Below are 15,406 nucleotides of genomic sequence, written 5' to 3'. Positions count from 1 at the left end.
TTTGGAAAACCCATTTGCGACCAAGCTTTAACTTCCTGACTGATGTCTTGAGATGTTGCTTCAATATATTCACATAATTTTCCATCATCATGATGCCATCTTTTTTGTGAAGTGAACCAATCCCTCCTGCAGCAAAGCACCCCAACAACATGATGCTGCCACCCCCGTTCTTCACGGTTGGGATGGTGTTCTTCGGCTTGCAAGCCTCCCACTTTTTCCTCCAAACATAACGATGGTCATTATGGCCAAACAGTTCTATTTTTGTTTCATCATACTAGAGGACATTTCTCCAAAAAGTACGATCTTTGTCCCCATGTGCAGTTGCAAACCGTGGTCTGGATTTTTTATGGCAGTTTTGGAACAGTGGCTTCTTCCTTGCTGAGCGGACTTTCAGGTTACGTCGATATAGGACTCGTTTTACTGTGGATATAGATACTTTTGTACCTGTTTCCTCCAGCATCTTCACTAGGTCCTTTGCTGTTGTTCTGGGATTGATTTGAACTTTTTGCACCAAAGTACGTTAATCTCTAGGAGACAGAACACGTCTCCTTCCTGAGCGGTATGACAGCTGTGTGGTCCCATGGTGTTTATACTTGCGTACTATTGTTTGTACAGATGAACGTGGTACCTTCAGGCGTTTGGAAATTACTCCCAAGGATGAACCAGAATTGTGGAGGTCTACAATATTTTTTCTGGGATCTTGGCTGATTTATTTTGATTTTTCCATGATGTCAAGCAAGGAGGCACTGACTTTGAAGGTTGGTCTTGAAATAAATCCACAGGTACACCTCCAATTGACTCAAATGATGTCAATTAGCCTATCAGAAGCTTCTAAAGCCATTACCAAATTTTCTGGAATTTTCCAAGCTGTTTAAAGGCACAGTCAACTTAGTGTATGTAAACTTCTGACCCACTGGAATTGTGATACAGTGAATTATAAGTGAAATAATCTGTCTGTAAACAATTGTTGGAAAAATGACTTGTGTCATGCACAAAGTAGATGTCCTAACCGACTTGCCAAAACTATAGTTTGCTAACAAGAAATTTGTGGAGTGCTTGAAAAACGAGTTTTAATTACTCCAACCTATGTGTATTTTAAATTTTTTTATTTAAAAACCATCTTCACATTTTCAAACAGTCCATTTATATTTTCCAACAGGGCTATACATTTGGGTGAGGTTTTCTTGCCTGACTAGCCTTGTTTCACTGCCAAAAATAAAATGAAACCATCTAGTGTTCAGCGAAATAACAACACAATGTCAAATACAGGTAGCCTAGTCAAATAATTAACATCCAATCACAGTAACTGTTACTCTATCGTGGGAATTCCACTAATGATCTGTATGTATCCAAACGTACCTGCTGCTCATGTTGGTATCTGTACTGATGGTACAAAAGCCATGACAGGGAGACATAGTGGAGTGGTAACATGCGTGCAAGCAGTTGCTCCCGACGCCACTTGGGTACACTGCAGCATCCACCGAGAGGCTCTTGCTGCCAAGGGAATGCCTGACAGCTTGAAAGACATTTTGGACACTACAGTGAAAATGGTTAACTTTGTTAAAGCAAGGCCCCTGAACACTCGTGTATTTTCTGCACTATGCAGTGATATGGGCAGCAACCATGTAACGCTTTTACAAGATACAGAAGTGTGCTGGTTATCAAGGGGAAAGTATTGACACGTGTTTTTGAATTGAGAGACGAGCTTAAAGTTTTCTTTACTGTCCATAATATTCTCTTGTCTGACCGCTTGCATGATGACGAGTTTCTCACACGACTGGCCTATCTGGGTGATGTTTTTTCTCACCTGAATGATCTGAATCTAGGATTACAGGGACTCTCCGCAACTATATTCAATGTGCTGAACAAAATTGAGGCTATGATTAAGAAGTTGGAGCTCTTCTCTGTCTGCATTAAGAAGGACAACACACAGGTCTTTCCATCATTGTATGATTTTTTTGGTCCGCAAATTAACTCAAGCTTACGGACAATGTCAAATGTGATATCGCGAAGGAACTGAGTGAGCTGAGTGTGCAATTGCGCAGGTACTTTCCCGAAATGGATGACACAAACAACTGGATTCGTTATCCCTTTCATGCCCTGCCTCCAGTCCACTTACCGATATCTGAACAAGAGAGCCTCATCGAAATTGCAACAAGCGGTTCTGTGAAAATTGAATTTAATCAGAAGCCACTGATATATTTCTGGATTGGGCTGTGCTCAGAGTATCCTGCCTTGGCAAATCACGCTGTTAAGACACTTTTGTCCTTTGCAACCATGTACCTATGTGAGAGTGGATTCTCGGCCCTCACTAGCATGAAAACTAAATACAGGCACAGACTGTGTGGAAAATGACTGAGCCTCTCTCCAATACAACCCAACAATGGTGCATCCTTTCAAGCACACCTTTCTCATTAACCTGTGGTGAGTTAGTCACCATTTTTTATTAACAAATAAGGTTTTATATGTAAGATGGTTAAATAAAGAGCAAAATTATTGATTATTATTATTTGTGCCCTGGTCCTATAAGAGCTCTTTGTCACTTCCCATGAGCCGGGTTGTGACAAACTCACACTCATTCTTATGTTTAATACACTGCTCAAAAAAATAAAGGGAACACTTAAACAACACATCCTAGATCTGAATGAAAGAAATAATCTTATTAAATACTTTTTTCTTTACATAGTTGAATGTGCTGACAACAAAATCACACAAAAATAATCAATGGAAATCCAATTTATCAACCCATGGAGGTCTGGATTTGGAGTCACACTCAAAATTAAAGTGGAAAACCACACTACAGGCTGATCCAACTTTGATGTAATGTCCTTAAAACAAGTCAAAATGAGGCTCAGTAGTGTGTGTGGCCTCCACGTGCCTGTATGACCTCCCTACAACACCTGGGCATGCTCCTGATGAGGTGGCGGATGGTCTCCTGAGGGATCTCCTCCCAGACCTGGACTAAAGCATCCGCCAACTCCTGGACAGTCTGTGGTGCAACGTGGCGTTGGTGGATGGAGCGAGACATGATGTCCCAGATGTGCTCAATTGGATTCAGGTCTGGGGAACGGGCGGGCCAGTCCATAGCATCAATGCCTTCCTCTTGCAGGAACTTCTGACACACTCCAGCCAAATGAGGTCTAGCATTGTCTTGCATTAGGAGGAATCCAGGGCCAACCGCACCAGCATATGGTCTCACAAGGGGTCTGAGGATCTCATCTCGGTACCCAATGGCAGTCAGGCTACCTCTGGCGAGCACATGGAGGGCTGTGCGGCCCCCCAAAGAAATGCCACCCCACACCATGACTGACCCACCGCCAAACCGGTCATGCTGGAGGATGTTGCAGGCAGCAGAACGTTCTCCACGGCGTCTCCAGACTCTGTCACGTCTGTCACGTGCTCAGTGTGAACCTGCTTTCATCTGTGAAGAGCACAGGGCGCCAGTGGCGAATTTGCCAATCTTGGTGTTCTCTGGCAAATGCCAAACGTCCTGCACGGTGTTGGGCTGTAAGCACAACCCCAACCTGTGGACGTTGGGCCCTCATACCACCCTCATGGAGTCTGTTTCTGACCGTTTGAGCAGACACATGCACATTTGTGGCCTGCTGGAGGTCATTTTGCAGGGCTCTGGCAGTGCTTCTCCTGCTCCTCCTTGCACAAAGGCGGAGGTAGCGGTCCTGCTGCTGGGTTGTTGCCCTCCTACGGCCTCCTCCACGTCTCCTGATGTACTGGCCTGTCTCCTGGTATCGCCTCCATGCTCTGGACACTACGTTGACAGACACAGCAAACCTTCTTGCCACAGCAGAACCACTCCTTTATTGGGGGTGTCTTGCTAATTGCCTATAATTTCCACCTGTTGTCTATTCCATTTGCACAACAGCATGTGAAATTTATTGTCAATCAGTGTTGCTTCCTAAGTGAACAGTTTGATTTCACAGAAGTGTGATTGACTTGGAGTTACATTGTGTTGTTTAAGTGTTCCCTTTATTTCTTTGAGCAGTGTAAATATGTATTATATAGTGTGTGTGTGTGGCAGGCAAAAAATAGCATTTGAGAGTGTGCTGACCCTGGTGCTACAAGGGGTACGCAGCTGGAGGTTGAATGTTTGAAAGGATACGGGACTGTAAAAAGTTTGGGAACCACTGCTCTAGAATATGTAAAAGTGTCATGTAAACATATTCCCTGATATGGACCCTTTTCGCCCGGAGTGAATCCAGTGTGGAGAATCCACATCAAAGGAGTACATGGCGGAACCAACATCGATCCTTACACAGCATAATCCGCATCATCAAAAGGTGACAGTTCATTGGTCCGTTTGGCTGCTAATCCCGTCGCTTTGTTTGGAACATTGTCTGGCCACACACACACATGCACACACACATGCACACACACATACACACACACACACACACACACACACACACACACACACACACACACACACACACACACACACACACACACACACACACACACACACACACACACACACACACACAGACAGACACACCAATAAAATAAATGTTTAACTGACCCTCCATGAACACTTGAAAACACTAAACAAGTGACCCCCCCATACCCAAAAGAAAAATTCAAACATAGTGGATAGCAGAGAACATGACTAATGCACCATTTACCCTCACTCCAAGGATAGACCAGAGCCATAAACAATGACTTTAGCCAGCAGGTAGCCAGAAGGTTGTGGATTCACATTCCAATGTGGAAGGGAAGGGGTGAAAAGATTTCCATTATATTAAAAGCACTGCATGAATCTATAATTGTCACGTCCTGGCCAGTATAAGGGTTAATTGGTATTGTAGTTTGGTCAGGACGTGGCAGAGGGTATTTGTTTTATGTGGTTAGGGGTGGTGTGTTTGTTGTAGGGCAGTTGATTTAGGTATTCCGGGGTTTTTGGGCACTGTTTGATTTTAATGTATTCTATGTTTAGTCTAGTGTGTCTGTTTCTATGTTTGGGTTCATTGGGGTTGGGACTCTCAATTGAAGGCAGGTGTTGTCAATTTGCCTTTGATTGAGAGTCCCATATATGAGGGTGTGTTTGTCTTTTGTGGGAGATTGATTTTGCACTGCGTTTTTGTATAGCCTGCAAAACTGTTACCGTTGTAAGTACTGTTTATTGTTTTTTTGTTCAAGTGGATGCTTTACATGTTTTCTTTAATAAACATGAGTGTCCACAATCCCACTGCATTTTGGTCTTTTCCTCAACACGACGAAAACCGAGACAATAATGCAGTCTGAGAAAAAATTGCCTTTTATAAATGCGTTTCATGCAATTCTACATTATTTTACATTATTGGAGACAAACATAATCATATACAGTACCAGTCGAAAGTTTGGACACCTACTCATTCAAGGGTTTTCTTTATTTTGACTATTTTCTACATTGTAGAATAATAGTGAAGACATCAAAACTATGAAATAACACATATGGAATCATGTAGTATCCAAAAAACTGTTTAACCTCTCTAGGGTATGTGGGACGAAATCGTCCCACCTACGCAACAGCCAGTGTAATCCCGTGGCGCGATATTCAAATACCTTAGAAATGCTATTACTTCAATTTCTCAAACATATGACTATTTTACACCATTTTAAAGACAAGACTCTCGTTAATCTAACCACACTGTCCGATTTCAAAAAGGCTTTACAACGAAAGCAAAACATTAGATTATGTCAGCAGAGTACCCAGTCAGAAATAATCAGACACCCATTTTTCAAGCTAGCATATAATGTCACATAAACCCAAACCACAGCTAAATGCAGCACTAACCTTTGATCTTCAGATGACAATCCTAGGACATTATGTTATACAATACATGCATGTTTTGTTCAATCAAGTTCATATTTATATCAAAAACCAGCTTTTTACATTAGCATGTGACGTTCAGAACTAGCATACCCCCCGCAAACTTCTGGTGAATTTACACAAAATGTACTAAATTACTCACGATAAACGCTCACAAAAAACATAACAATTATTTTAAGAATTATAGATACAGAACTCCTTTATGCACTCGCTATGTCCGATTTTAAAATAGCTTTTCGGTGAAAGCACATTTTGCAATATTCTGAGTAGATAGCCCGGCAACACAGGGCTAGCTATTTAGACACCCACCAAGTTTAGCCCTCACCAAAGTCAGATTTACTATAAGAAAAATGTTATTACCTTTGCTGTTCTTCGTCAGAATGCACTCTCAGGACTTCTACTTCAATAACAAATGTTGGTTTGGTTCAAAATAATCCATAGTTATGTTCAAATATCCTCTGTTTTGTTCGTGCGTTCAAGACACTATCCGAAAGTGTAAAGAAGGGTGACACGCCCGACGCGTTTCGTGACAAAAAATGTCTAAATATTCCATTACCGTACTTCGAAGCATGTCAACCGCTGTTTAAAATCAATTTTTATGCCATTTGTCTCATAAAAAAGCAATAATATTCCGACCGGGAAACCGTGTTTTAGTTCAAAGAGAGAGAAATAAAAACATGGGGTCGCCTCGTGCACGCGCCTCAGTCTCATTGTCCTCTGATAGACCACTTACCAAAGGCGCTAATGTTTTTCAGCCAGGGGCTGCAAAGACATCATTCAGCTTTTTCCCGGGTTCTGAGAGCCTATGGGAGCCGTAGGAAGTGTCACGTTACAGCAAAGATCCTACATTTTCAATAAAGCGAGTCAAGAAGCCCAAGGAATGGTCAGAGAGGGCACTTCCTGTACAGAATCTTCTCAGGTTTTTGCCTGCCATATGAGTTCTGTTATATTCACAGACACCATTCAAACAGTTTTAGAAACTTTAGGGTGTTTTCTATCCAAAGCCAATAATTACATGCATATTCTAGTTTCTGGGCAGTAGTAATAACCAGATTAAATCGGGTACGTTTTTTATCCGGCCGTGTAAATACTGCCCCCTAGCCCTAACAGGTTAACAAATTTATATTTGAGATTCTTCAAAGTAGCCTCCCTTAGTCTTGATGACAGCTTTGCACACTCTTGGCATTCTCTCAACCAGCTTCACTTGGAATGCTTTTCCAACAGTCTTGAATGAGTTCCCACAAATGCTGAGCACTTGTTGGCTGCTTTTCCTTCACTCTGCGGTCCAACTTATCCCAAACCATCTCAATTGGGTTGAGGTCGGGCGATTGCGGAGGCCAGGTCATCTGATGCAGCACTCCATCAAATAGCCCTTACACAGCTTGGAGGTGTGTAATTTCGTGATTATGATCTTGTCTCATCGCTGCAACTCTCCAACGGGCTCGGGAGAGGCGAAGGTCGAGTCATGAGTCCTCCGAAACATGACCCGCCATACCATGCTTCTTAACACCCGCTCGCTGCACCAGTGTGCTGGAGGATACACCATTCAACTGATGACTGAAGTCAGCCTGCAGTCGCCTGGCCCGCCACAAGGAGTTGCTAGAGTGCATTGAGCTGAGTAAAGCACCCCCGGCCATACCCTCCCCTAACTCGGATAACGCTGGGCCAATTGTGCTCTGCCCTATGGGACTCCCGGTCACAGCCAGTTGTGACACAGCCCAGGCTGTAGTGGCACCACAATACTGCGATGCAGTGCCTTAGACTGCCGTGCCACTTGGGAGACCAAGCATAATATTTTAATACCACAAAAGAGCATGATAATGAATGAGTTCATGCTGTAGCACCAGAGCAGTTTGGATTTCTATACAAGCTATTGTTAAAAAAGAGGATAGTCTAAGTTTGGAACAGTAATAAAGTTGTCTATCAACTGTAAAAATGGAGCTCAACAGAACCAGTTACAACTGAAGTATTTGATCATCAATGAATTCGAGAAAAAGCTATTTGTTTTTTAACATAGGAGCCCCATATCATCAGGTAGGCCTAAATGCACTTGTAACTTGTTTTCATTCGGGAAACTATCATTTTCTAATTTATTCAATTTATTCCATGATACTTTTGTTACAAAATTGATTTGTGTTGTCTGTGATTAGGGCATGGGAATAGAAGAGCATCTGCTAGGCTAAATTAACAAACTAGGAAAGCATAGCTCAACACATGGTCCTCAAACCAAAGACTGGCCAAACCCGTGTTTCTAAAAGTGAATTCAAAGGCACTGTATAGCCTAATGACTGTACAGTCTAATAAGGCATTTTTCATGTCATTACTTTTTAATTCTAAGTCATCATTTTTTATGTCATTTTATACAGCCTACATGCAAAATGTATAGGCATGTTGTTGAAGTGCTGTTGTTGATGTGTTGTTGAAATACTGAGCACCCCTGCCAAGCTGTAGCGTGTCACAAATGTGTCACTTAAATGTGTATTTGTATTTATTAAGGATCTCCTTTTTTAACCCTAACCCTACTCTTCCTGGGGTCCAGCAACATTTAGGCAGTTATATACATTTAAAAATATTACATGACATTACATTTCATAACACTTTTCACAACACATTAAGTGTGTGCCCTCATGCCACTACTCTACTACCTCATATCTATAATACAATACAAAAATTTATCAGGCAATAACTAACTCATTAAGAATCCGGGGCACCACGGGAGCATTCGTTTATATAGAGCCGCTATCTCCCGAATCCACTCTTAAAGATCTGAAGATCTTTTATATCAATAGCAGTCAGTCATTAATTATTATTTACCTTCTATCAGTCTCATCTGTACATCATAAAATTCTTGGTTATCTGCACGAACCCTAGCATAAATTATGAATCAGCGATATACAAATTGGTTCAATTATTTATTTACTAACTAATCAAATCACATAAATACATAACAAACAAACAGTAGATATTATAGATTGGGTTGCTACATGATACAAAGAAAAGTCCCTAGCGGACGAAAGCGATATGACGGCTTGGTAGACAAAAGAAAGGGGTGGATGGTTCAAGAGCGGGAAACTCAAAGGATTACTACACTCATAGAAATTGCTAATACTTTACTTGAACGACCGCTCATACAAAAAGAAATTGCAATTTATATTTACTTTCACTTTCGTATGTCGTTATTGTCTTCTCTGTTGGAATCCGGTCCGTCTGCTGGAGAGTTCATCAGAATCTCTCTGGTTGCGTTTCCCTAAAGATCAAAGTATTTTGTGTTTGTTAGATTGGGAATTTTAGAGTACCATTCGGAAATGTTCTCATAGAATAGATGTTTGTATTCCCATCCTAGGTTTACGTAATTTCTAACTGCAGACTAGTAATTATATGTCTAAGATTTGCTCTTATTCTGTAGGGATCAATAGTCTCAGAGTTTAACCATTTCCAGCTGTGTAGCCAATGCTCCATGTGGTATAGACTTGTCCTTTGGTAGAGTTGTAGTTTAAACCACTTCACACACCAGCCAGTCCCGGGGAAGTGCACACGCACATTGGTGCCAACTGTAAAGTTTGGTGGAGGGGCTGTTTAACATGTTTCGGGCTAGGCCCCTTAGTTACAGTGAAGGGAAATCTTAATGCTACAGCATACAATGGCATTCTAGACGATTCTGTGCTTCCAATATTGTGCCAACAATTTGGGGAAGGCCATTTCCAGTTTCAGCATGAAAATGACCCTGTGCAAAAAGCGAGGTCCATACAGAAATGGTTTGTAGCGATCTGTGTGGAAGAACTTGACTGGCCTGCACAGAGCCCTGACCTCAACCCCATCGAACACCTTTGGAATGAATTGGAATGCCGACTGCGAGCTAGACCTGACTGCCCAACATCAGTGCCCGACCTCACTAATGCTCTTGTGGCTGAATGGAAGCAAGTCCCTGCAGCAATGTTCCAACATCAAGAATGGAAAGCCTTCCCAGAAGAGTGGAGGGTATTATAGCAGCAAAGGGAGGGGGACCAACTTCATATTAATGCCCATGATTTTGGAATGAGATGTTCAACGAGCATGTAGTGTATTTTCTCTTTTCTGGTATAGATAGTTACCACGGTTACAGAAGCAGTGTCCTAGGAAACACAGACACACACACGCGCACACACTGAGAGGGGGCCTTCGTGGCATTATAAACACAGTTCATTAAAGGGGAGGAAGAGAGATCAATCTGGAGTGTAGAGGGACACATACACACACCAGCACCATCCTCCTCCAGCCCACCTGCAAGGAGCAATCAGGGCATCTGCCACCACAGAGGTCAGACCATCTAACATACCATTACAGCTCTGTGTGTGTGTGTGTGTGTGTGTGTGTGTGTGTGTGTGTGTGTGTGTGTGTGTGTGTGTGTGTGTGTGGGGGGGATATGTAGCAACACTGAGATATGTAGTTTAATTGCCTGTTATAAAACTGATGGCAGTAGTAAATTACTGTGAATGTATGTATAGAATTATGTGATTCAGGATTTGTATCCACTGCCACTGCATTAACTGAAGCTGAATTAGTTTAGCTTTAGGCTTAATTATGTATTGGAAACCAACTTAAAGCAGAAGCTCTATTTCCTTGTTTACCCTATTCTGTCCACTTTTAGCATCATATCTCTCTCTTCATCTCATTCTGCCTGTATCCCTGTCTCTCCTGCCCACTCTAGCTGCTCCTTTCATCTCTCGTTTCCCTTGCTCTTCCTCCCCTTTTACCCACCCCCCCTCTCTCTCCTCCTTCCTCCATCCATCTCTCTGCTCTCCCCTCTTGCTCCCTCGCTCCACCCTTCCATCCCTCACTCCCTCCCTCTCTGTGTTGTGTTCAGCTTGCGGAGGGTGGAGTGTCCTGGGCTCAAACATTAACATGCGGCAGGCAGCCATCCCAGCCTCTTTCCTCCTTTCCTCTTGAGGAAGCGATAAACAGAAGCAGGAAGGGAGGGGGAAAGATGGAGAGAGGAGAATGAATGAATGAAATAAGGGTTACGAGTGATTGATACGGCACAGAGACAGAGAGGGAGGGAGAGAGAGACAGGGAGAGAGGGAAGGGGTAGATAGAGAATGAGGGGTGTACTCACAGACACACTTGACGTGATACCCATAATGTACACACACATGTAAACACAGACGCACATACGTTAACACACAGAGGCAATTTAAAAACACATTGATATTTGAATCACTGTATAGTATCGATGATTTTGCAGGAACAAAGAAAGAACAGAGAGAAGGGGAGAGGGACAGAGGAAGTAAGGAGAAAAGCAGCTGTTAGAAGGATGGGAGGGTGAGTGTTGAGGACACAGACAAACAGGCAGCAGTGTGATCCACACACACACACACACAAAGCTGCAGCAGTAGTGATGAATGAAGACCAGGAGAAGCTTTGATTCGGCTCTAGTAGAATTCACCAGCCACCTCCATCAGAGAAATGGAAGGAATGGAGAAGGAGAGAGAAAGAGAGAGAGAGAGATGGAGGGGGAAAAAGAGAAAGGGGGAAAAAGAGAAAGTGATTCAAGGCGAAGAGGAGGTGCCAGTGACAATTAAGCCAAATGGGCCGGTGCTTCATTCCTGCCCCCCACCCCCCCCCCACCCCCACCCACACACCAACCTGTCCTGGGTAGCAGTGGCACATGCACACACGCAGGCAGGCAGACAGGCAGGAGGAGATCAATCGTGCCCCGGGGCGTGTGTGTGCGTGTGTGCGTGTGTGTGTGTGCATATGTCGTTTCAGTGTGTTTGCGACATGGTGTCGCTGGCGTATGTTGTCCTCGTGGAGATGTAGCGTTAGCAGCAGCGGAGGGGGCAGCCTGCTTGTGTGTGTGTGTCTGGGAGAGTATGTGTGTTGGTTAGAATGCTCAGAGAGAGCTGTGTGTGCGTGAGTGTGTGTGAGTCGTCAGAGGGGAGGGGAGCCTCCAAGCGCAGTAGCGGTAACAGCAGCAGGGCTAGCAGCAGCATCGTCGCCAGTGTGTGTGTGAGTGTGTGTGAGTGGGCGTGTGTGTGTGAGGGGTGGAGGGGAGCGGAGAGGGACTCCCAGGAGAAGGAGTCTTGGTCGGGGTGTAGAGCCAGCCTCTCTCCCTCTCCTCCACAGCAGGACCTGGACCTCCAGAGCCAGGGGACTAGGTGGGATCTGTCGCCCAGTCTGGAGCACTGGAAGCTGGGGAGCTCTCTCCCCCTCTCTGGAGGGCTGTTCGGTGGGAGCGGGAGCTCAGGATATGTGTGACTCAGGGGGACTGCCAGACGGATCTGAGAGACAGCAACGGGGAAGATTCCGTTACCTCTAACCGTTAACACTACTGCTCCTGCCTAGGAGAGGACGAGGAGGAGAGGAAAAGAGGGGTGGAGGGAGGGGGGACAGGGGGATTTTGTGTTTGCTGTAACAGAGGAAGAGGAAGAGACAGAAGGATTTAGAGGAGGAGGGTAGGAAGAGTGATCTCTCGTCCCATGACTTTCCCTCAGGGTTTGCTTTGGGACCGTTGACTGTTGGCCGCTTGGACAGACAGTGGCACTTATCTTACAACCGGTCACTGTGACAACTGTCAGGTTGTTGCTGGGTTACTGTCCCCTTGGCGACCCGACCATGTCGGTGACCACAGGCTTCAGCTACCAGCTGCCTGGCATCACCACGGTAACCTATGTGTTTGTTTACAGCCCGGGCACGGTACAGCGGGACCCCAGCCCCCCCCACCCACACACCCCCCTGCCATTACCGGCGCCAGCGGCCCCAAACGGAAACTCTACAGTGCCGTGCCGGGACGCACCTTCATTGTGGTCAAACCGTACACGCCACAGGGCGAGGGAGAGATCCAGCTGAACCGTGGAGAGAGGGTCAAAGGTTAGTACACTATGACTGTTCATAAAGTAGTTTGACCTCTTTTGACAGGTGTATTATGAAACTCGACAGGTCTCAGATTTGGGAAGGAATCTAAAACGATGTAAATGACATATCTCATTCTAGGAAACCAGGAAATCACTAGGAAACCAGAAACTTGACTTGGGATCACAAACTTTTATTCCGTCTATAGAATGTGAAAACTATGTGCTGAGTAAGTCTGGGTCTAGTATGTAGTCTCAGGCAAGGTCAGCCATCACAAGAGTGTGTCACTCTTGTCACAGGTGTAAATGGATGTGACAGAAGGTGTGTTTAACAGTAGAGGCAGTACAACACTAAAAGGATGGGTCATGCATACATTATGCAGTACAGTGCATAGATAAAGGACATTCCACTGTTTTCATTCCATTCATGCCTCTGTAATGTCACTTCACCACTGGAAAGTGGTACATTTGTCATCTAATGCATCTGAAGTGTTGTCAAAGTCATTCTGACATGAACAATGTTTTTCTGTTTTAGTGTGACTTCACCAGCATTGTCATGGGTTGAATCCTAACTAACGTGTGATGTCTACGCATAAATGCCGTAATGACTTTGAGTTATGTGTTACGTGTGCATATCTCAAGCTAGGATTCAGCCCTACAGGATGTCTATATATTCTGACTCATAATCCTAATGGTGCTGTGGTTACGGTGTCATGTGTGTGTCTTCTGTTCTCCATCCATGCCTCACTCCAGACTACGACTCTAATGACGTAGAAGGTAAAACGCTACAACATTCTTCAACATGACTGTCAGCCCGTCTCTCTCTCTCTCTCCCAATCCACCTCTATATCCAAACCCACCCCTCTCCTTCCCCACAACTCTAGTGCTTGGTTGTTGGTTGAGGAGGGAGTGTGTGTGTACAGTCTGTGTGTGTATTCTACATGAGTTGCTGCCTATATAAGTGCATGATCCTCTATTGCCCAATCCACAATTGACACCTACCCCTTATGCACATTTGATATAGGTGGAGGCAATATGGTAACAACTCCACTGAATGTGTCACCATATTGCTTATGTAGCAGATGAAGATCTGTGAAACTCACTCCTCAGCCTGAAGTCTCTGCGCTGCCGAGTAGCTAGCGACTGGGTATAATGCTTCAAGAGTGCAGTCACGTGTGTTTGCGAGGCAGAGGTCCTGGGTTTGAGCCTTGGTGTGAGATGATTCAGGAGGAAGCGGTACATGCTAAGCAAGCAGTGCAATATCCTTTTACACTTACACCTCTCAAAGCCTGACAGATCTCAACAAGTTAGGGGTTCAAGTTAGGGGTTAGGGGTTAAATAAAGTTTGGGCAGGAGCGTACACTCACTTCGTACTTCCTCTTCAGAGTGATTCTTCTTCCTGTGTGCGACGTAGTTTATCTTCCCTCTTCTACGCATGCCAACAGGGTGACATGTTTGCCACTGCTTTTACTCTCCTACAGGCTCTTAGACACATACACCTCTCCCTGACAGGCACAGATACCACACTTACCCCTTTGCTATATGGTCTGATACACTCCCACCCTTAGACTGTGTGTGTGTGTGTGTGTGTGTGTGTGTGTGTGTGTGTGTGTGTGTGTGTGTGTGTGTGTGTGTGTGTGTGTGTGTGTGTGTGTGTGTGTGTGTGTGTGTGTGTGTGTGTGCGCACGTGCGTGTGTGATGAAAAGTGTTGTTGTTTATGATACCTAGGCAGATGTTGTGCCAAACAACTGAGTTGTGAGTCATGAGTATGAATAGAGGAACTCAGTGACCCTGTCTGATATGAGAACTGATATGTATAATGTTGACACAGATGTTATCACCCACAGAACTTTCCATTTCAGAGGAACGGACACACACACCCATACACAATGAAATGCATTTTTCCTCTTTTCCATGCATTGTTCAAGGTTATTCACATTACCACAAACGTCAGAAATGATAGTGTATATTGTGTCTAAAACATAGTGTTCCATGATGGTACTGTTTTGAGAAATGGCCACTATGGTGTCCATGTTAATGGAACACCAGTCCTACCGTGGCAAGGCTATGTGAAACTTTCATGCCAGTGGACGCTATGCTGAATACTGCAGGTGGGAATGAAAAACATGACCATATACGTGGCATATGCTCTCACTTATGATTACAGTCATATGGCTCATGCTAGAATTGAACCTACAACGTTGGAGTTGCCAGCATCACACTCAAGCCAACCGAGCCATCTGGCAGTGTTGTATAACACTGACCAACATGACTAACTGTACTTTCCACTTCCCTGTCCACTGTAGTTCATGGGTATAAGCTGTATCGAATGCCAATTTGAAGGCAAAAATATTTTTTTTCACTCTTCAGTTTTGCTAGTTCCCAGCTGGTCTTGTTGTTGCTAGCCTGCAGTGACCAGTCCGCCTCACAGTGTATAGAGGGGGGTTGGGACTGGAGAGGCCGTCTCTGTGGATGGATGATCTCCACTTTGATACATAATACATTCCATCTCATCTGCATTCATGAATGGATGAGTTGCTAATAGTTACAGGCCTCATTTACACTGGGGGAAGAGAAGAGGTGAGGAGAGGAAGGAGAAAAGAGGAGAGGGCAAGAGATGAAGCTTCTCTAATGTGCCATATTCTTGAGGAGAAAAACTTTGACAGAAGCCAGAGCACATGGCCAGTTTAGATGTGACGGTACGACCATGAAAGGATAGGGAGAATCCCCCCTTCCCCCCACCAACCACATCCTT

At 44.3% G+C, this 15,406-nt stretch overlaps 1 protein-coding gene across 1 annotated transcript in view; it reads left to right on the top strand.

Moving 5' to 3' along the window:
* Positions 1 to 15,406, top strand: part of LOC106573509 (SH3 and multiple ankyrin repeat domains protein 3) — a 238,792-nt gene that overhangs the window by 178,163 nt on the left and 45,223 nt on the right. The window contains 2 exon segments of the mRNA XM_045697184.1: positions 12,295 to 12,518; positions 12,521 to 12,670. Coding sequence (XP_045553140.1) covers positions 12,295 to 12,518; positions 12,521 to 12,670 — 374 coding nt within the window.

The sequence above is a fragment of the Salmo salar genome, chromosome ssa16, assembly GCF_905237065.1.
Source record: "Salmo salar chromosome ssa16, Ssal_v3.1, whole genome shotgun sequence".
NCBI lineage: Eukaryota > Metazoa > Chordata > Actinopteri > Salmoniformes > Salmonidae > Salmo > Salmo salar.
Note: the sequence above shows the minus strand (reverse complement) of the source record. Positions and strands in the feature narration are given on the sequence as shown.